The sequence below is a fragment of the Heterodontus francisci genome, chromosome 3 (assembly GCF_036365525.1).
Source record: "Heterodontus francisci isolate sHetFra1 chromosome 3, sHetFra1.hap1, whole genome shotgun sequence".
NCBI lineage: Eukaryota > Metazoa > Chordata > Chondrichthyes > Heterodontiformes > Heterodontidae > Heterodontus > Heterodontus francisci.
The window spans coordinates 100,376,984-100,399,420 of NC_090373.1; the positions used below are offsets into that span (position 1 = coordinate 100,376,984).

Sequence of the window (22,437 nt, forward strand, 5' to 3'; positions counted from 1 at the left end):
CCTCCTTAGCAGCAGAGCCATCCATGGTGCCACGAACTAGGCTGTTGCTGCTTTCCCTTGGGAGGCCATCCCCCCCAAACAGTATCCAAAGCGGTATATCTGTTTGAGAGAGGGATGGCCACAGGGACCCCTGCACTACCTGCCTGCGCCTACTACTCCTGGTGATCACCCATCCCTTTTCTGCCTCTGCAGCCATTACCTGTGGTGTGACCACTCACTAAACGTGCTATCCACGACATCCTCAGCATCGCGGATGCTCCACAGTGAGTCCATCCGCAGCTCCAGCTGCGCAATGCGGTCAGCTAGTAGCTGCAGCTGGACACACCTCCTGCACACACGGTCGCCAGGGACACTGGAAGGGTCCCTGATTTCCCCCATAGCGCAGAAGGAGCATGCCATGGGGCTGAGCTCTCCTGCCATGACTTATTCTTAGATTAAGCTCCTTAGTTACTCCCTTTAATTTAGAGTACTAATTACGATAGGGACCTTATTCTACTCCAAACACCACGTACTACAATCTAAAATCCCTATCTTTGCTTTTACCTCGGCTATTGAAAGTAGTAAAAAAGGATAGAAATGCTCATCTGTTCCTACTTACCAATCAGCTGCCTCCCCTTGCAACGCGTCACTTTCTGAACTGTGATGTCAGTCCTGAAACTCTCTTGCTGTCCCTGTGAGTGTGTGAGATTACGCCTCTTTTAAGCTGCTGGAACTCCCGCTCGATGGTGCCTGTCTCCTCGCAGGTCCACTCGGTCTCGCTCTGTCCCTGGTCTCTCGCAACCTTTTTTAAGCTGCTGGAACTCCCGCTCACCGGTGCCTGTCTCCTCGCAGGTCCGTTCGGTCTCGCTCTGTCCCTGGTCTCTCGCAACCTTTTTTAAGCTGCTGGAACTCCCGCTCGCATGCGCCTGTCTCTTCGCAGGTCCACTCGGTCTCGCTCTGTCCCTGGTCTCTCACAGCCTCTTCCCTGTCTCTTCCCTGAATGCCTTTCGTTGCTCTGTTACTGTTTTACCCTGCAATTACCTTTTCGAATCTACTTGTGCTGGGTTCTTTCTTAAATCACTGAAATTAGCTCTTCCCCAGTTGAGCATTTTACCTTCAATATTTTTTCTTTTCTTTTCATAATGCGGTGATCACTTTTAACTGAATAATCTCTTGCACTAATGTACTCCATTTGCCCTATTTCATTTCCAAGAACCAGATCCACACTTCTTCCCTCCTTGTAGGACTGGAGACATATTTGGGGGAATTTTAACTTTTTGATGCATTGGGGGTGGTGATGGTGATGGGAGGGGGGGGTGGTGTTGGTGGTGGGGGTAGTGTACAGTAGTATGCAGGAAATCAGAAGTGTGGGTTTCCCCACATGCTGTAGAGTTAAACCTCCACAGAGTGCATCTTACATCATTGACAGGTTCCACGCCCAGAAGTCAGCCTGATTGTCAGGTTTTGCTTCCAGTTGGACAGTGGGGATTGGTCCGGAGGAGGCCGCAAGAATAGATAGGTCTGATCCCTGACCCTGGGCTCCAATTCCTGACTCTGGAGGTGGGGGATTGTGGTTTCCAAACCCAGACCTGGAGGGGTGGGGTCCAATCCAGGGATAGATCCAATCCTGGCTGGGTTTGCATGGAGGGATAGTAGGTTGCTGGTGGAGGGTGGGATGGGGGTGGGGGGGAATGTCCTAATGGTGAGGGGAGATTGGGTCCCGGGAGTGCTCCCAGAGGCTGTCCTCACCTTGCTGCCAGGTTTTCCAAGGCCCAGGATATCTGGCTGACTGCAGTTAAACCTGCAAAACAGGTTAACTCTGAAGCTTTCAGCCGCATCAACATTTTTAAAATGCCAACTCACCTCCTGGGAGCAAGTTGGCTGCCTGCCCCTTGTCCCAACTAAGTAAAAGTCGGAAGTTATCGGGTTTGAGCTGGCTTTCCAACACGCTTCCATTTTTTGACCATTTAATCCCCCACCTACACCAAATCCCACCTGCTCACCCATGTTAAAATTTCCCCATTGATTGAGAAAGATCCTCTCCTTCATTACTCTTAGCAGTATGTCTTTTTCTCCAGTCTATATTAGGGTTATTAAAGTCTCCTAATATCACCACTCTATTTTTGTTATTCACCTTTGAAACTTGCCAACATATTTGCTCATCTATCTCCTTCTCACTGTTCGGAGTTCGATAAAAAACCACCAGCAATGTAACAGCTCTCCCTCTGTTCCTTAGCTTAAGCCAAATAGATTCAGTAGAATAACAGCAGAGAATGAGGGAAAATTGGGACAACTACCAGCTCATTGCCAGATCTGCATTTTCCTTGCATCATCTGTACCAGGACCACTGCCAGCTTATCCCTGTCCAGGATAATGATCTTGAACCAATGCAACCCTCATGGTGATGGTACTCAGGATTCTGACTTAGCTGCAATGAAGGAACAATAATATCTGTCAAAGTCAGGATGGTAATGAAGCTTATGGAGGGAAATTTGTAATTGATTGGTTTCCCATGATATTTCTGCTCTTGTCTATCTCAGTTACAACTTGCAGAGGATGGAGGTGCTGGTGAAGTCACCTTGCTGAATTGCGACGTTGTATTCTGTAAATTGTACAAATGACAGCCACAGTCCACCAGTGATAGAGAGGTGGATATTCCGTCCAGTGGCAGTGGCACTGATCAAGTGAAATTACAGAGAGAAGGCTATTGATGAAGCAACTGAAGATGGTCGAACCAAGGACAATTCCTGAAGGAACTCCTATAGTAATGGCTTGATATGACTTAAGCTACTGGAGGATTTTCCCTTTGACCTTCATTGCACTCAGTTGTGTTTGGACTCTTCGGTGTCATGTGCAGTAGAATGTTGCCTTGATATCAAGGGCAGCTACTCTCACTTCTTAAGCATTAGCAAATGGGCTCATATTTGGGCCAAGGCTGTAATAAGGTCTGGAGCTGAGTGATTCTGGCAGAACCTGAACTAACTATTGGAGAGCAGGTTATTGCCAAGTCACTTCATGACACTACTGATGATTCCTTCCACCACTTTCTTGCTGATTTGGAGGAGACTAATAGGGCAGTAATTGGCCTGGATAGATTTATCCTGTTTTTTTCAGAAGAATGTATGTGAGCAATCTCTCAAGCTGTCAAAGTAGTATAAGGGTTTGAAAGGGTTAATGTTTGGGAATGTAAGTAATACCTCTTACTATGATGATGTAAGAGATCACATGAAAGAAAGACTTGAAGAAGGAGAAGCAGCATGGCATCAGTGGAGTTAGACATACTTGTGTAAGCTGTATATAGTTCTCTAATATGTAATAAACTAGTTATTGTTAAAAGTTACCAAAGACTCAGTAATCTCTCCTAGCTAGACTAACCAAACACACAACAGTCAAGTAGGGACTAGCGTCATAGATACACCTGAATAACTTGACTAGCAGCTAGGATGCAGCCAGTTCTGGTACCTAGGTCTTCAGCATTACGGCAGGATGTTGTCAGGGATTGTATGACCTAGAAAATCTGATCTATTATCATCCATCAATGTAAAATTACTTTGATTCAAAGCACACCCATAAGAGTCAAATTAAACAATCAATACTGACTTAAAAAAATGTAACTACTTGAAATACAGAACCAAAATAGATAGATGTCGAAAATGGACAGCAATCCATAAGCGCAGTGGTTCTCAAATGGGGGCCCATAGCAACTTTCCAAGGGGTCTGCAAAATAATCTCCCTCGCCAGCGAGGGAGAGAAAAACACAAGGGGAAAAGGGAAGACAGAACAAAGAGGCACCCCTCCTGCTTTATGCAAATTAATGGTAGTTAGTGTTAGTCACACACAAGTAGTCCAGCAGTAAGTTTCGCATTTACTTTCATCAGGAAGGGAGGGGAAAGTGGGATGCCAGCTACTACTCTGATAGTCAGGTGTATTCAATTTGAACTCATGCAGTGAGCAAGTGCCATTATAATGCTGCCTGGCCTGCTGAGTATTTCCAGGACTTTCCGTTTATAATAATCTCTTGTTGGTTTGATTCTTGAAATCATGGAAAAGCTGTCAGTTCATTTTATTTAATTCTTCCATCATGTTGCAATAATGTTAATTCCTTGAATAGCTATCACACATGCGCCAGCTGATCTACATTAGTTCCTGGTAAAGCAACAATTTGATTTTACAGTTCTCATCCTTGTTTTCAAATCCCTCCATGGCCTTGCTTCTCCCTATCTTGGAATCTCCTCCAGCCCCACAAACCTCTGAGATATCTGCGCTCATCTAATTCTGGCCTCTTGAGCCTCCTTAATTTTAATCGCTCCACGATTGTTGGCCATGCCTTCAGTTTCCCAGGACCTAAGCTCCGGAATTCCCTCCCTACCCCTCTCTGCCTTTCCATCTCTCAATCCTCCTTTAAGACACTCCTTCAAACCTTCCTCTTTGACCAAGTCTTTGGTCATCTCTCCTAATATCTCCTTATGTTGCTCAGTATCATATTTTGTTTTAGAAAGCTCCTGTGAAGCGCCTTGCGACGTTTTATTATGCTAAGAGCACCATATAAATATGTTGTTGTTGTTGATTAATTAACACTGAGAAACTGGGTTGTGTTTTCACAGGTCTGTAAAATATTCCCAAAAAAGTAATGTTCAAATGAGTACTCTATAATAGAATTGAAGGGAAGGAAACTCGTTTGTTTATTCAAAGTTTTTTACAATTAAAATTGCAACCTGCTTTGAGCCTGTTAAACATCGAAATAGGGTACAACTGCTGTTAACACTGTTTTGACCAATAACTGTTTGTATTGGATGTGATCTGCAAACTGACTGGGTATGTAAGCCATTAACAGTCAATCTTTAACCACAGTAAAAGCAGTGCAGTTAGCATGCACTAGAATGTTATTGGAGTCACACGTATCCCTAATCTCTGGTTTGTCTGATCTGTTTCATCAGATTCGACATCGATGAAATAGTCTTCAAAATGTTACTCTAAGTATTTACTTGTTTTTGTAAATGTTTTATTAAAACATTCTTCACAAGCAACACTTTTGTATTATAAGCATTATATAGTATTGTAATTTTTGAGGGTCCATGATTACTAATCCATTTGAAAAGGGCTTCTTCAACCATTAGCATCACAAAGAGAAAAACAAATCTGATTTCCCTCTGCTGTATCTGTTTATGGGTACATAACAGATTGAAAATAGACAGAAATCTGGGCCTACACCTACATGCAAATGACCTGAACCTAGGACGGATATTGGGGACAAAAGAGTTAACATTTCCGAATGCTCCTTTATGTACTTTCTATTTTTATTTTAAGTTTGGGGTTAACGGAGGTCAGAAGAGCAGAGAGAAAAGTACTGCATATCATTTGACAGATTTGGCAGATCGGTAAACCAAACTTAACATAATCTTTAAAATGTATATTTCCCAGTATCATTGTTTCAGAGCACCCATGATAATTCTCTACCTCACATGGCTTCATGTGAGAAATGTATTTGAAAAACAAACTATACAAAAACCACTGCACAAATATAGAAGTCATGTTCATCAATATGGTTAGTTGCTTGACAGCTGAGCAGTTAGGTCTCTCCAGGACTGATAACTGGATTACGCCTGTCTTGCATTTAAACCGCTGAATAACTTCCATGTGTAGTACATGACGTGATACTTATTAAGGTCACAGTCTGAAATCTCCAATTTGTCATTTTTTTACAAATGTTAGTCAGGAAATGGACTGTGGGTTTTCAAACTTTCCTTGATTTTATTTCATTACACTCTGGGAAATAAATACATTTTTGCTGCTGCATTGCCTGATTATAAAATTGTAGAGTAGGTAAGATTTGCTTTCAATGCTACTTAAATGATTGCGTCATTTTTCTTTCTTTTATTTTCAGTCAACCTGATGTCAATGGAGTTGACCTACTTTGTCTGTGGGTTGCTGTATGCTGGAGTGGTTAAAGAATGGTTATGGGATTATGCCATTACAGTTACTCTTATTCACATTGCAATCACCTCAACAGGTATGTGATGCTTTAACCCAAATAAATCGCAGTAAATATTATTCTGTGCTATTTACATGCTCAAAATATAATCATATTTCCTAAGGAGATATCTAATATTGATGTAAACAAAACCACATGCCTCTTACATTCAGGATACGGCCCTAAGCCTGAACACAAAAGCTATATTGTACCACATTTGAAGAGAATCAGAGAATTGTTACAACACAGAAGGAGGCCATTTGGCCCGTTGTGTCTGCACTGGCTCGCTGAAAGAGCAGTTTATCTACTGCCACTCCCCAGCCTTCTCCCTGTAGTCCTGCACACTTTTCCTTTTCAGATAAAAATTCAATTCCCTCTTGAATGCCTCAATTGAACCTGCCTCCACCACACTCTCACACAGGGCATTCCAGATCCTAACCACTTGCTGTGTGAGAAAGTTTTTCCTCATGTCACTATAGCTTATTTTGCCAATTACTTTAAATCTATGCCTTCTTGTTCTCAATCCTCCACCAATAGGAACAATTTCTCCCTATCTACCCTGTGTAGACCCCTCGTGATTTTGAATACCTTTAACAAATCTCCTCTCAATCTTCTATTCTCCAAAGAAAACAGTCCCAACTTCTCCAATCGATCCACATAAGGGAGGGGAAGAGGATTCACTTTCAGCAGAACATGTATATCTAATATGTGGGGAGAAGGGATAGGAAGCAATCTGATAATGACTAATTTTATGACCAACGGAGGTCTGTGTTTGGTGGCCACGCAGGGGGACAAATAGCCTTTTCTGGAAGTCTAATCACTTAATCCCTAGCACCACACTGAGACGGTGGAGGTGGAGCAGATTATGTGGGTGAGGAGTCTTGAATGCAAAGGATAGTCCTGGTCTCCCTAGAGCCATTGACAACAATGCAGGCACAGGGAACCTCTGTAGAATTAAAATATTATTCCCTAGGTAAAGGGCTTTAATGTGCAGAATCACATTTCTATGATCAGCAACCTGAACATGCCTGTTCATGAATTTATTCAGTTATATGTAGACCCCTCATGCCTACTTGGGTCCTGTGATACGTTGGATTCTTGGGAAATGGTTCTGTTACTGCAGTTGGTGTCTCTTTTCCACTGGAAAAGTGATAACCATGTTTCCCCAGTCAATCATATGCTATAGGAGACAACTGCAAACTGACATATCTGGCAGATGTATCTTGAAGTGACCTGGAATGTTTCCACTGCATAGTTTGATGCCATTGTGATCTTCACAGCTTCACTAAGAGCTGCATCAATTCTTGAGGTTTCCTGGAAGTCGGCATGCAGCAGATGGCATGACTCAGTCACTATCTATAAACTAAAAGGGGAACAGGTCTTCTCATAAACAGGTAGGAGTGACATTGGTATTGACAAGAGTGAATATGCCTCTTAAAATGTCTTTACACTTTAGGCGTTGCCCCTCATGAATTGGTTCTTCTTATCTAGATCATGCAGTTTTATAGAAATAACCAGAACAATATCCATCTTCCTAACCTTTCTCGGTGTAACTAGTGCTGTTGTAATAATTAAGGAGACTTCAAAAAGTACAATTTTGCAAATTGAATATTTCAGCAAAAAAAGAGATATAGACAGAAATGAAAGTCTGCAAGAAGTTCAGTGTGCAGTGCACAAATTCTTCCATCCAAAAAAGTGCACTTTGACAGCAACAAAAACATTGGCAACTTTGCTTTAAGAATCATACCCAAGCTAAACAGGCTGATTTTGCTGTTATTCTTTAGTGGCAAGATGAACACCTGGGGCAGAATTTTAACTGCCAAGTGGGCAGTGGGCTAAATGGCTGAAATATGCAACATGTCGAAAACCTGATATAATCACACTCACTTCTGAGTTTTACTGTAACGTGTTCCAAGGTGAGTAGAAACCCCCGTGGAGTTGTCAGTCAATGATTTAAATATTCAAACAAGTAATTAATTGTGGCTTTAACCCAGGATTCTGGCTTTAGCTGCCAGCACACGGGCTTGTCGAGCTTTGTGGAACTCACCAGGGCAAACATGGCAAGAGCACAGCGGAGAGGCATCGTTCAATAAAACTGATAGGCTGGAGAACCTTTAAACAGTGAAACTGCACATCTGCTGGCCTGCCTATGTGAAAGGCATGTGCTCCCAGCACTTGTTCTGAGACCCTGATTCCACCACTTTAAAACTTTTGGAAGTAATTTCACCTACCTTGGATTTTACTCGCCTTAATCTGAACTTCCCTGCTGTTAGACATCACTGCAGCATGGGAACAACATATGCAGCTATAGCATGGACCTCCGATGAGAAACAACAGGAGCAGCCACACCAACACCAGAGGCAGCAGGAGCCAGAAAAACAGCTGCAGCATCAGCAGCAGGAGCAGCAACAACACGAACAGAGCTGCCTTCGCCATAGGACAGAAGGGATGGACACAGAGCTCTAGCTCGAAGGAGGTGATACAGGGTATACAGGCAGACAGTGAGCTTCCTCGACATGACGGAGCAACAATGCCTCAGGAGGCTCTGGTTTTCATGGCAGGTCATTGCTGACATCTGCAGCCTCCTGGAACAAGATCACCTTCCCAGACGGCCAGGTGGATATGCATTGCCAGTGGCCATCACAGTCACCACAGCCCTGAATTTTGTCGCCTCTGGCTCCTTCCGGGATCTGTTGGTGACATCTTCCTGGTGTCATAATCTGCTGTCCACAAGTATATCTCCTAGTTGACTGATGCCATGTTTGCCAAGGCTGCCACTTATGTCCACTTTGACACTGATGAGACCAGTCAAACACAGAAAGTAATCGATTTCACTGCAATTACTGGATTCCCACAGGTGGAGGGAGTCATTGACTGCATGTACACGATAATCAAGGCCCTCTCAGATCAACCTGGAGTCTTCATCGATTGCTATGGATTCCAGTCCCTCAATGTTCAGCTGGTTTGTGACTACAAGAAGGCTATCATGCATGTCTCTGCAAGATATCCTGGAAACTGCCATGTTTTCTTCATTCTCTGACAATCACATCTCCCATAGGTTTTCACTTCTGCATGCAGAGTGAATGGGTGGCTTCTTGGAGACGAGGGCTCCTCTCAGAGGACCTGACCACTGGCTCCTGTGTGGAACCCAATCAGAAGGTACAACAGGAGCCAAAAAACCACAAGGGTGATCATTGAGCAAGCCATTAGGTTGCTGAAAATGTGATTCAGGTACCTGAACAAATACGTGAGCGCCCTTCAGTATGTACAAGCAAGGGTGCCCAGAATATTTGTGGTCTGCTGTGCCTTGTACAATATGGCACTGCCCAGAGGAATGGAGCTGCAGGAAGAGGAAAGTGCTGATGACTTGGCATCCTCCAAGGAGTTGGAGGAGGAAGAAGAAGAAGAGCCAGATGTGGCCATGGTGTCTGCCACAACTCATCAGGTTACCAGAGAAGCCTGTGTTGACCTCATACCCCACTTCAGCTAATCTGACTGCAAGGATAAAAGCTCTGCACCCGCCTGCCCCCCACCCCAACAGAAATCATTCCCATAGTCAAAATTCCAGTCATCACATTCACCCTTTGCTCGCTTTCCAACATGGTCAGACCATTCTCCTGAATGCTACTGTGCATTTGGAATTCAGGATGCAACAAAGCAGATGGCAGGAGAATGAAGAGTTCAATTAAAGTCTTTGATTAATTGGAATAAACATATACATAACAACATGAATCTTGTTATACACAACCAACTGAATCCCCTTGTGCAACTAATCAGTCTTTCTCATCCGCTTCCTGTTACTCCTGCGTGCTACAACCCCTGCGGCTTCTGCAGAGCTGGAGGCAGGCTGCTCGTTCTCTTGTTTGACAGCTCAGATGCCCGTGGCATCTGTCTTTTGGGTTTTGGAGCCCATGAGGGCCCTATCAAAGACTGTTCACCTGAACTTGTGCAGACTTGGTCATCGGGGCAGGAGGCAGAATGTGTGGCTCTGACTGGGGGTGGGGGGTAGTGGGGGGGGGGGGGTGCGGCAGAGCAAGGGATGAGAAGTGGGAACACCTTAAGAAGAGGCTTTCGTCCATCCTGCGTAAAGTGACAGTCTGTGTGCAGGCTATTGGTCAGGGACAGCATGTACTCGGTGATCCGCTGTGACTGATACTGCATGCAGATCGACACTCTTTCCATGGATGTGGACATCTATGCAAATAGCTGAGACATCATGGCACTCATGCTAGAGTTGCACTCCTCCAGTCTCTCTCTAAGGGTGTCATTGCCTCTGGAAGTACTGACAGAAGAACATAAGCTTCACAATGCTGCCCTGAAAGTTCCCTTTTCTTGGATGACCCCCGAGGCTCGGCATCTGTGTCGAGCTGAGCACTGCTTGGAATAGCATGTGCTCTCTGACAAGGGCTCCCCACTGCTGTCCTTGTCTCCAGCATCTGCTCCTGATCACATGTGATGTGCACCTCACCATAGCTATCTCTAATACAGTACCACTGAGGTGTGTATATCTGTGCTGGTGAAGGGTGTGCATGAGTCATGCAACAATGCATCCTCAGAGTGCTCGCTCTCCTCTGCGGACACCTTGGTCTTCTCCTGCTGCAGCTCCTTGACTGCCCTTGAAGGACCTGTGGGAGATGAAATACATGAAGTATTGCTGACATGGGAAAGCGTTCAAACTCTACATTGTGCAAATCATGTCATTTCAGTTAATGGTGACACCAATACAGCATGAGTGACTGTTATGTGCCAAGTGTCACTGTGGCATCCAATGCTATCACCTGGCCTTTGGGAGACCCCCATCTCTCCATTGCCTATGTCCATGGACTGTGCCACCCTGTGGATCTCTAACACCTGTTCTCCGTAGTGGTGAATGTGGTTGTGACTGCAGGTCCACCAGCTGTTCTGTGCCTCTCCCTGGAGTTGTGCACTCTCTTCTCCTGCAATGAGAGAAAGCAGAGAGTTATTACTGTGAGAAGTGGGATGTGTGGAAAGGCTGGAATGATATTTGTGACGGCTAACCATGAGGGATGGGTGTGAGTTAGCAATACGGTGAGGGGAATTGTGAGTTTTGGCTGCTCAGCTGGGGATGTGATGAGCTGCCTTGAGAAAGAGGAATGAGTGGAGCTACAAGATGTGTTTGTCTGAGGAGCGCTGTGCAGGAGAATATTGTGGAAGTCAGAGGCTGAGTGTTGGCATCTGCAAGTGTTATGCCACTCACCTTTCTGGCCCTTATTAGGTCATTACTCCTCTTGCAGCAATGTATCCAGCTGAGAGAGACCACACTCTTGCTGCTCACTACTTCTGAGCCCTCCAGACACCCCTGTTTGGTTTGTGAGGCTGGCCTATTCTTCCCATCTGCAGAAACAGGTTTTCTCTTCTGGCCTCACTGCCTCCAGCATGACCTCCAGGGAAGAGTCAGAGAACAGTGGGTAGCCTTCCCATATCTGCCTTCCATCATTCTTTTTCCTGCAGCTTTCACAGAGAATGTTGGATGAAGCCTTTCTGCTATCTGCTGGGGTCCCTTTAGATAGAGAGTCTTCCATTGACAGGTGCAGGTCATCATCACACCTGCATTCTATGATTTGTTGTGTTACGACCAGGTGAGGAAGGGGTCTAGGGCTCCCCTCATGGCCTTTTTCTGGTTTGGCCGTAATAGGTTTTAACTTTTAAAACACAGTGTTTTTAGCTTTCCCTCAGTGAGTCCTTACTTGCTGCTCTTTAATTGTAATTGTAAAGGAATCAACCAGACAGGTTTTCTTAGGTTTAAACCAGAAAGATGTAAGTTTATACACCTTAAAATTCTAACTCAGTTAAAACTATTAAAAATATGTGACACAACCATGCTAGCAAGCATACGCAATAAACACACGCACAAATAGATACAGAGGAGGAGAAAGAAGGTTTGAAGTATTAGATGGAATTCAGTTACTGGTTTTGGGTTGGATACAAAATCTTTGATTGAAGTTAAGTCTTGCAGTTCTCGTTGGGGCCCAGTGCACACTTTCAAACTTATTTCGCTGGTACCAGTAGGCTGCAGGGTCTTCTGGCTTGAGGCTTAAGTTAATTCCTTGGGTCCCTGGAACTTTGCATGAGAGACAGAGAGAGAGAGAGAGAGAGAGAGAGAGGCTTTGCTTCTCTTTGGTCTTCAAAAAGCAGTCTGCTCCCTTCTATGTCAGGCACAATTCAAAAAGCCCCAGTCTTAACAGCAGGTCAGTCATGTGACCATCTCTTTGTTTGCAACAGCAGATTCTTGAGGGTTGATGGATTTCAAAGCTTTCCAGACACACTCGGTGGAGGGTGGAGTTCTGGCTCTTACACAGTCAAAGGATATTGATCACTACTATTGATAAAACCCATCTTGCTAATTGAATCAGGGAGCACTTCCATTGTCTCTCTAGGCAACTGTATCTCAGAATGCAAATGTGCACCCATGTTTTCAGCCACTGCTTTGTGGTCTTTTTTAAACAAGTTATGTTCAATGTCCAGTAACAGTTCAAAATAGGGTTCCATATGACAAAATTAATATGTTTCCCTTTGGCAGGTGTGGTTTCCATCCTCATGGTCAGCCATCAGAAATAGCATTCCAGCCTTTCTACACATCCCACTTCTCACAGTCATATCTCTCTGCTTGGAAAATCTGGAAGAGGGATGCTAATGTCATGGCTGAGTTAAACAACCATGGCAAAGCCTGCTGCTGAAACAAATGGGTTCCTGACCAGCTGACGACAAATCACGCCACCCCCACCCCCTGTTTTCCATCCCCGCTGCAAGTGAGTCAGTTGAAATAAAATTCTACTCTTGGAGTGGAACTTACCTGAAGTCATGGAACTTGATCCAGAACTTCAAAAGCATAAGGGAACCTTGGCTTCGTAAGTAGAGGCATAGAATACAAAAGCATGGGAGTTATACTAAACCTTTATGAATCACAGGTTAGGCTTCTGCTGGAGTATTGCATTAATTTCTGGGAACCACAATTTATGAAGGATGTCAAGACCTTGCAGCGGGTGCAGAGGCATTTACCAGAATGATGCCAGAGATAAGGGACTTCAGTTATGTGAAGAGACTGGAGAAGTTGGGCTTAGAGCAGAGAAGATTAAGTGGAGATTGCATTAATGTGTAAAAATTATGAGGGGTTTGATGGAGTAAATAAGAAGAAACTCTTTCCGCTGACAGGAAAGTCAATAAACAAAGGATACAGAGTGAAGCTAATTGGCAAAAGAACTAGAGGGGAGCTGAGAAGTTTTTTAGGCAACGAGTTGTTATGATCTGGAATGCACTGCCTGAAAAGGGTGATGGAAGCAGATCCAATAATAACTTTCATAAGGGAATTAAATACATACTTTAAAAGGAATAATTTGCAGGGTTGTGGGAAAAGAGCAAAACACTCACATCAGTGACTTCCTAAGATGCACTCCTTGAGAATGCTGCTCTGCATTGCTGGATCAAGAGATCAGCCAGTTCTTTGTTGTTAAACTGTATGGGCTATTCTGAGGATAAGTAACTTTCCTGATCTTCAGATGACATGAAGATGACAATAATGATGATACAGTTCAGAACTGGCAGACCACCAAATTATTCTGCAGTGCATCTCGAACTGCCTTGCCTGTGTGTGCATGTTTCAAAGTGGCAGGAATGTCTTCAATGGAATCAATTGTCCTGTGCTGTACATATAGACAAAAACGCACTAAACTACTTGGTGTCAGTCTGCTAGTTCCATGCACATTTGTGATGTTTGATTGCCAATTTGTACAAACACACTCTCTCTCTCACTGATAAGTTTCCTTACTGCTTCTGATTAGATCTGACTACTTGGAGACAATTTATTCACACTGTTCAGAAAATGCTTGTTTCAATAAAACATACTCACACATCCACTGAATCGGGCTGTGATCTACAAATATTAAAGTATGAATTTGCAATTATTTGTAAACAGAAATAACAGCAATATTGTTGTTGGTCATGATTTACAATTGAATATCAGCATCAATAATTTCCTTCAGGACAACTGAGGAGTGTGTGCACGATAGAACATTTCCAAGAACTCGTAATCATATATTGAGAATTCGGGTGAGGGTTTGCTCCTGATATTGAAGAATCATATGCCAGGCTCTCATAGACACCTAAATTCCTGAGCTGTGCAATAACCAAATTTTAAATCCTCCATGACAGGCATAGCAAGAGCCCAAAGAATGTGGTGTGGGAGGTTTAAATCTGCAAATTTTAAAAACTCACCATAAATGTGCCAGCTTCTGTTTTAATTACGGTTGGGGTTTGAGGTCATTTGAGTAACCGGTTCTGGAAAAGGAAATCTGTAAAAATAATCTGTAAATGAGAATCTAGTTCCTGATATCTTGGCAGCGATTTAAAATTAATGCTAGTTGGTGAGGCTTCCCAGGGCTTGGGAAACACAGCAGCTAAAGGCAGACAGGAGCAGCTGAATCCACAGGTAAGTGATTTTTTATAGCCCTACTTGTGGCCCAGGAGGAGCAGGAGTGTGACCTCTGGTCCCTCAAGCAAATTTTCTGCCCTGATGGGCTGACACTGGCCAACTCTCCCCTCCCTAATCTGGGGGTAAAGGGGCCAATTTTCATGCTCCTGCTTTCAACCTACCTGAGATCAGGTAATTCTGTATAGGCCATAGATTTACCTGGCACTTACAGATCTGAATGGCTCAGTTATTCACTGTATTAATTCACTGCTGCAGTGGGACAGTGCACAGAACTTGACTTAATGAAACAATTCTGGCAGTTCCTTTTATGTAACTGACACATTCAGTGCCTCTGCCTATATGTTCATCACCATATCTGGGCCATGCCTATGACCTTGGATTTCTTCATTGATTTACCTAAGGTAAGGCATTTTACCTGATTAGCTGTTCTGTATATTCATTAAAACTAGTGTATACACTGTATACACTGGGAAACAAAAATAAATTGTTTTTTATGTGTGCATTAGTATTTGTACAGACATTGGTGCAATATTATCATGGGTTCAATCAGAGATATTGCATAGGACGATAGGATGATAATAAACTAATTATAGCAATATTTAAAGGACTTTACCTAAATCTTTCTCCAAATGAGCAGTAATCATTGACTTTTAGGTATATGACTTGCATTCATTATACCTAATTGTATACTGTAATGGAGTTTGACTGAATTTCTACAGATTTTATCTTGATCTCCTGCCAAAACTTTGGTGCAAGATCAGCAGGACCCCCAGAAAAAAGCAGGATAAACTACCTTTTAGCAGCCCTGTTCATGGAGTTCTGCTGATCCCCCGCCAAAGTTACAGCCAGAGATCAGAACGTCCCCTGTTGAATATCAGGATCTATCTAATTACTAATGTATCCCTTTACATACATGTGTTTGTATGTAAATGATCATATATGTTGTGTTTCTCATTTCTATAATTCTACTAAGTAAATTAGTGACTTAAATATTTATGATGTTAATGAAACATAATATCTAATGAAAGTAAACTTCATTATTAGTATGTTCAAAGCAATGACTGAAAATACATTAAGGTTTTATTGAAGTTTATGTAGAGCTAACATTAATGCACTATTTTGCGAGTGGGCAGTTTGTAAGTGCATCACTAAAGAAGAAAGAAACTTTCATATATGTCATTTTCTTTTCAGTTATGGCTGAGTTTCCACTAGTATGGCATTGGTGGTTGGCTCTAGGTAAGACTTTTAACTTTATGTACAAATATTGTTACGAGCATCATATGAAATTACTAATTCTATCAATTTTCTTTGCCTTCCATGACTGAAACTGCACACATTGGGTTCTTCTTCTCGGGTTCTTCTTTGACTATTTAATTCAGGAGTATACTACCCACACACAAACATTAAGATATTTTCCAGCCCCAGCACTAAAATGGCAATTTCTCGTTGGGCTGAACTCCTGAAAGTTTCTGGGTTGACTCTAATGAATAAGTACCTTGTGAGTTCTCAGCCCACAGTCAGCCTGGTGCTGGAACCTAATAAAGGGGAGGGCATAATAGCTGCTAAAATTTAAAGGGATTTCATCACTTATAGGTAAGTGACCATATGCAGAGGGAAGAGCTTTTATAAAGGTTGTAAATATTTCAAAAGCATATTTCAATCTTTCCAAGAGACAAAAAAGGGTCTGTTAAAAAAATGGAGGCAGGAGAAGGAGGAGCACGGTGCCTGAACCCCTGTTTGATGGGTGATAAAGCAGGTGTTCTGCTGCATGAGTTGGATGTGAAGAAAGTTGCTCTGCTTGGCAATCTTGCATCCCTTCTCAGAGGACAGCAACATGCCTGGCAGGGTGCGGCAGCCAGGCAGCCAGGCCAAATACTGCATACACTTGAGAAAAAATATGGAAGAAAGCATCTTAAGGAAGCTACCAAGATATGAATATCCATTAGAACCATTTATCAGATTATATATCACAAAGTCTTGCCTGCTAACCTGTTTCACATTGCAGGTTGGCATGGGCCAGTGGTAAAAGAACCTTACAACTCTTTCATTGCTTATCTGCCACACTCATACCCCAGCAGTGCACATATTTAAGCTGTACCTTACACTCTAGAATTGGCCTTTATAGCCACTCCAGGCGCTGCTTCACAAACCACTGACCACCTCTAGGCACTTACCCATTGTCTCTCGAGACAAGGAGGCCAAAGAAGACCTTACAACTAAAATGTTTGGCACAGTCACATCGCCAAATAAACTGTTCTAACGCAACCTAACGAAGTGGTGGTAACATGCAAGATGGTTTGCACGAGGGCCACATAGCTGCTGTCAACAACCCCTCTACTTTAGAAATGTAGCAGTGAGTTAAAGTTGGACAGCCATGTCATGCTGCAGTTAGTGTTCAATGCAAAAGGAGATGAAAGTGCTGTTCATGCTGATCAATGCATCAAGCACCCATGGGCAATGCATTGACTGGAAAATATCTTCTGTTGGATCATACAGGGAAAGCAAGGATAGCACCCTTCATAGGTATCTACTTTCTTCCAGTAAAAAAATTCTAATTTGAAAAATAAAAATCACTGCCAACACTTGAAAAATAGACAAAAAATCCTGCAGAGTTATCATTTGATAATCTGACTGAAGATAAATTCTGCAGTTGTGATATCTTAATTAACGGAAATTAAAAATCAGATTGTTAATTTATTAGAATGGCAAAAGCACTTAGTTTATAACAGCCATAACAATAGAGTAAACAAGTCAAAGCTTCTAAATATATAAAGTTAACCTTAATTTAAAAGTAACAATGTAATGTAAGTCTAGTCTTAGCATCTCCCAGGATCATTTAAAAAAAGTATAATTTGCAGACATACAAAAAAAGCATGTTATGAAAGGATATTTAAGAAAATAAAAAAAAGCCGAAGGCATTGAAATGTAACATTTAAACAAGAAAGTAGAATGCAATTTAAAAGAAATGTGCAAAATAGCTTCGCAGCAAAACTAGTCAAATATATGTACACACACACACACACACACACACACACACACACACACACACACACAACATGAACTATTGGACTCTGCTTGTTATTGCTTGTGTAATGTTTAGACATGTTGATAATTTTTTTGTAGTGTGTTGGGGGTGGGGAAAGTGGGATCGAAAAACAGCCTTCAATCATTCAGCAGCTATTAAAAGAGATGGATAGACATCATAAGGTCTATTATTTGGCAGCTGGATAAAAAAGGCAATGATTATTATGTACTAGCAGATCTCTTGCAACATCAGCATGAGTTAGAAGAGTGTGACAGAGAAAGAGTGATAGGGATGGTGTTACAAGAAGCAAGTGTAACAAAAGAGAATGTGTAGTAAATGTAAGACTTTTAGGATTATTGTATTGAAGCTAGAAAATTTCACTTGGCGTTGTACATAGTGGGCTGAATTTTACCGGCTCTCGATGCCGTGAGTCGCGGGGTGCGGGCCGGTAAAATGCCACGGGGAGAGGCCTATTCGACCTGCGACATTGAGAAGAGCCCGCCGCATATTACGGGTGGCGGCGGGGCCCCACTGCCGCACGACGGCGGCACCACAATTAGCATATGGTAAACAGTACTTACCTTTGCTGATTATGCAACCTTCCGTCTCGCCAGTGACACTTTCTGATTTTTTGATGAATGGGCAGCCATTCACGATTGGAAAAGCCGGCAGGTCCACAGAGGCAGAAGGTTTTGCAGCAGAAGATAAATTTCTTTTCAGGAGTCTCACTCTGCATACCTAAAGGAAGGAGGCAGGGGGGCATTACAGAGGTCTCACTCTGCATTCTTAAAGGGAAGGGGTCTTGGATTACTGGTGGGAAAGCTCTGCTGGCATGAAGGGAGGTACTGTGAACCACCCCTCTGTTAACAGTGTACACTCTGTGTTTGTTCGTATTTGTGAGGGGGCAATGGCACACTAGGCACCCTGTGTGTGGGGAGGGTGCCAGAAAGGTCAGGAGCATTAAGGTTGTAAGGATGATGGGGGCAATCAATTCAGCTGGTCTTGATGTGGTCATGCTGTGCCACTCTGAGTGTTGGCCAAGATGGGCAATGCCATGGCAGAGGTGTCAGGCTTGAGAACCATTGCCACTATGAGGAACAAAGGCATGGCATGATGAGGAGAGAGGTCAACAGGATTCCTCCTCGGACTATGAGGACGCTGAGCACCTACAACATGAAAGACGCATGGGAAGGCAGATGGCACCCAGGCTCTGCTCATAGGGCTAGCAGTGAGCTAGGGATGTACGGAAGTGGCTTATCAGACAAACGGCTGTCTGCTCCATAGGAACCAACATGAGCTCTGCATGTGCAAGCCACACATCACCCTCGCTCACCTGCTGTGCACCAGTCCACATCTGCAGCATCCCTGTATAAACCATTAGAGGCAGCAGCTGACTACGCCAATGTTCATGTCACTGCATCCGTGGAGACGCTCATGAGTAATGGTGACATGGCAATGATGTTATTGCATATATTGGCTCTCCTGATGGGCCAACGGTGCAAAGGGATGTGACATTGGTGCAAAATGCTGGCACACATCATTCGCACAGAGAAAAGGACATACATGTTGGGGAGGAACATTTAGTGAAAGACGTATTTACATTGCTGTGACACCCGTGCATTCCCATTTGTGTCAGTGTGTTCTCTGTAAACCTCTGTAATACCTTTTATGGTCTATTTAAGTCTCACGTCCTGGAATGTGCAAATTTATGATTATTCACCCAGGTGCAGCACACCTACAAGAAGGAATGTTACACTTGAGTGGGAGAAGAGGATCACAACTTCACAGGACACTGGGATACAGCAGGGTAAGTATGTGGCGGCAAAGCGGAAAGTGCTGGGGTCACTCAGCAGGTCAGGCAGCATCTGTGGAGAGAGAAGCAGAATTAACTTTCAGGTTTGTGAACTTGGACAAGTTAACTCTGCTTCTCTCTCCACAGATGCTGCCTGACCTTCTGGATTTCTCCTGCACTTTCTGCTTTGCTGCCAGATTGACAGCAGCCCCACTCTTCAGCAGTCAGGTTAGTATTCTTTGACAGCTGTCAGGAAGCAGGTGCTGGGGCATTTAAAATCGGGCCCCGGCACCTGCTGCACAGCTGTCAAAAACCTCACTGCGCCAAATGTCCCACCTATCCCCATGTAATATGGAGGTTGGTGGGGGGCGGTGAGGGTGGCATGCGACCTCTATGGAAATGAGCCCCCGCGCTGGGCTGTGGCCGGCGAATGCGGGCATGCCGCCAAGTTCAAAAGGCGCTGCCGCGGGGCCCCAATAAAATTCAGCCCAGTAAGTGTAATGTATTGAACTGCCTGAAGATTTTGTATATTGAATACTGCCTGTCAGCTGGGGAGGTGTAAAAAAATAGTTCCACAATGGCTACCTACAGTAAGACTCATGCTAGACTTACTCAGTGGATATATAACAGTAAGTAATATAAAACAACCCAGGAATTGATTCAGGAAGAGTGGGGACGAGGCAGGCAGCCGGGTCACATTTTTAACATTTTTAAGTTTGCAGCAGAAAAGCATTTTTTCTTAAATTTGCAACTAAAATTTTAAAATTTAAGTTTGTTTATTATACTTTCTGTAAGCTGATTTCCTGCCCCAAATTCTGCACCCTGGAGATGAGATCTTCAGTTTAAGAGCGGTTAAGGAAACTGCAGCAGCTGCACCTATGAGCCCAAGTCTGCAACAACAATGGGCTGAAATTTACCTTAGGCGGACGGGAATTTGCCACGACATGAAAGCCGGTGGCGAATCCGCTTCCGCCTAGCCTGGGGATCCGTCCCATATTTTACGGACCCCGGGGCTTTAATTGTCCCGAGGCGGAACTTCCACCCACTTGAGGGAGGAGATCCTGCCTCAGTGAGCTGCCGGCCAATCAGCGGGCTGGCAGCTCTTAGTCCCAGCAGCGCCATCGGGAACGGTGGCCACTGCTGGGACTGCTGCCCAGCTGACACCAAGGAGCCTAGAAGGAAGTTAGGTTAAGGTTGCCTCAGCAGGAGGATCGGTCCTTCCCTGGTGAGGCTGGAGTGGTCGTTTGTGGGGAGGGGTGCGTCTTGGGTCCCAGGGGTGGGTTGGGAGGTGGGGGCAGCCCTCAATCGGGCACCCTGTGCCTGATTGCCAAGGCACCCCCGGGGCGCGGAAGGGCCGGCAGCTATTGCTGGGCGGCCTTTCACGTCCCCAGCACACCCGCTTTCCACGGGTAAAATACCTGTGGAGGCGGGCGAAGGCCCTTAAGTGGCCATTAAATGGCCACTTAAGGGCCTTGATTGGCCTCGGGCGGGCGGGCTGTTTCCCACCCCCCGCCCATCACCGTAAACTTGGCTGGAGGCGGAAGCAGGGCGGGTAGGCCTCCCGGAGCCTCCCGCTCAATTTTATGCCGCCCCCATGCCACCATCCGACCCGCTGGGGGCGGCGTAAATTTCAGCTCAATATGACAGCATGTTGACATAGCAAATTTCTATTTTAAATATTGGCTTAAAAAATGTGACATAAAACGGTGCTTACGCAAGATGCTTTTCCTGGCCTCCCCCCTCTAGAGACACTGGACATGTGGAACGTGCTGGAAGTGTGCCATGTCTGTCCATGTCCCTTTGGCCATCACTTACTGCTGGTCCACCACACCACCTCCCCCCACCCCTCGGAACATCAACATCAAAATCAGTCCCTTAAAATAATACATATACAAAGAGTGAGGGAAGTGCTAAAAATGAAATCTGTATACCTTTTGTTAAAGCAGAATATGTTCAATAGGACATTCATTTACGATTTCATTAAATGAATGGAGAAAAGTTGAATAGTACCATCTTGTGGTGCAGTTATGTAACTTTTATTGTAAGGCTGTGGTTGTTGTTTTCAATATATGAATTGTGGACATATTTATTTTTGCAATTCATTTTATTTCTGTGCCTTTTTGTATGTTTTGAAATACTATCACGGTAGCATCAACATTTTTAGGAGTTTTGCAGCTGAGATGTTCAAAATGTTCATTAAAGAATATTTCTGCCAATAAAGCAGATTTACAATCACATCCTGGGATGAATCACCACAAGGAACAGCTCAGTTCATAATGTTGGTAATACACATAGTCTTATCTCCATCTTCAGAAAAGCAGGATCATTTCTTCATCAACAAAAGTATATATTGCAACGCTACAGAAACTATTACATTTATTTATGATTTTCTCCCCTCCTCCTTCCTTGAAGACACTAACTTGTATTATGGTACATTTCCCTGGGCATCGACAGCCACCCAGTTACTCGGCCAAGTGGCTATTCTTCTTGTATGACCCAAATAGCAGGTGCTGGCAGACAATTCAACTGCAGGGAATATCACAGCCCAGTTCAATGCCATCTTCAGCATCCACACATATACACCAGGGGTCACCAGATAGTGATCAAGAAGAGAAGTCTCGGCTAATTCTCCCCCACCTCCCAGACTAGAGAAACAAAAGCCACGTGTACCATTTCCTGGGGCAGTATTAACTAACTGAGCAAGTACCAGGGATTGATTCTAGGGCTTTCATGGTATGGCTTAGTGCTCCGCCGTACATTTCTGCTGAAGAAATTGCGAGCTAAAATTGAAATACATGAAATTGTACCTAACCTCGTAGGATGGATAGAAAATTAGTTAGGAGATAGAGACAGAGAGTTGGAATAAAAGGACATTCATAGATTGGGTGCAGTGACAAGTGGAGTCCCCATTAATTAGATCTGAGGTACTATTGTCTCTCTCTGTCTCTCTCAAACATATGAGACCTGATTTTATTTTAGCGACAGGGTCCCGGCAGTCGGCCGGAAGGTGGGGGAGACCACACCTCGGGGCTCTCCATCGGACCTCTGGGTGTATTTAATGGCGGGCAACCAATTAACTGCCCACCATCAGGGACGCCATCCCTTTAAGGGACAAGCTCTCGCCTTCAAAGCTGCCGGCTAATCAGAAGGCCAGAAACTCTGTGGTACCGTTGGTGCTACCGGGAGTGGTGGCCACTGCCAGTACTACATGAGGCCTTGCA

At 44.0% G+C, this 22,437-nt stretch overlaps 1 protein-coding gene across 1 annotated transcript in view; it reads left to right on the forward strand.

The window, feature by feature from the left end:
* The window catches only part of tmem244 (transmembrane protein 244), a 56,299-nt gene extending 38,669 nt beyond the window's left edge, over positions 1-17,630 (forward strand). The window contains exons 4-7 of the mRNA XM_068028562.1: positions 5,864-5,989; positions 15,591-15,635; positions 15,779-15,897; positions 17,523-17,630. Coding sequence (XP_067884663.1) covers positions 5,864-5,989; positions 15,591-15,635; positions 15,779-15,897; positions 17,523-17,630 — 398 coding nt within the window. The remainder of the gene's footprint in view (positions 1-5,863; positions 5,990-15,590; positions 15,636-15,778; positions 15,898-17,522) is intronic.
* The last annotated feature ends 4,807 nt before the right edge of the window (positions 17,631-22,437 follow it).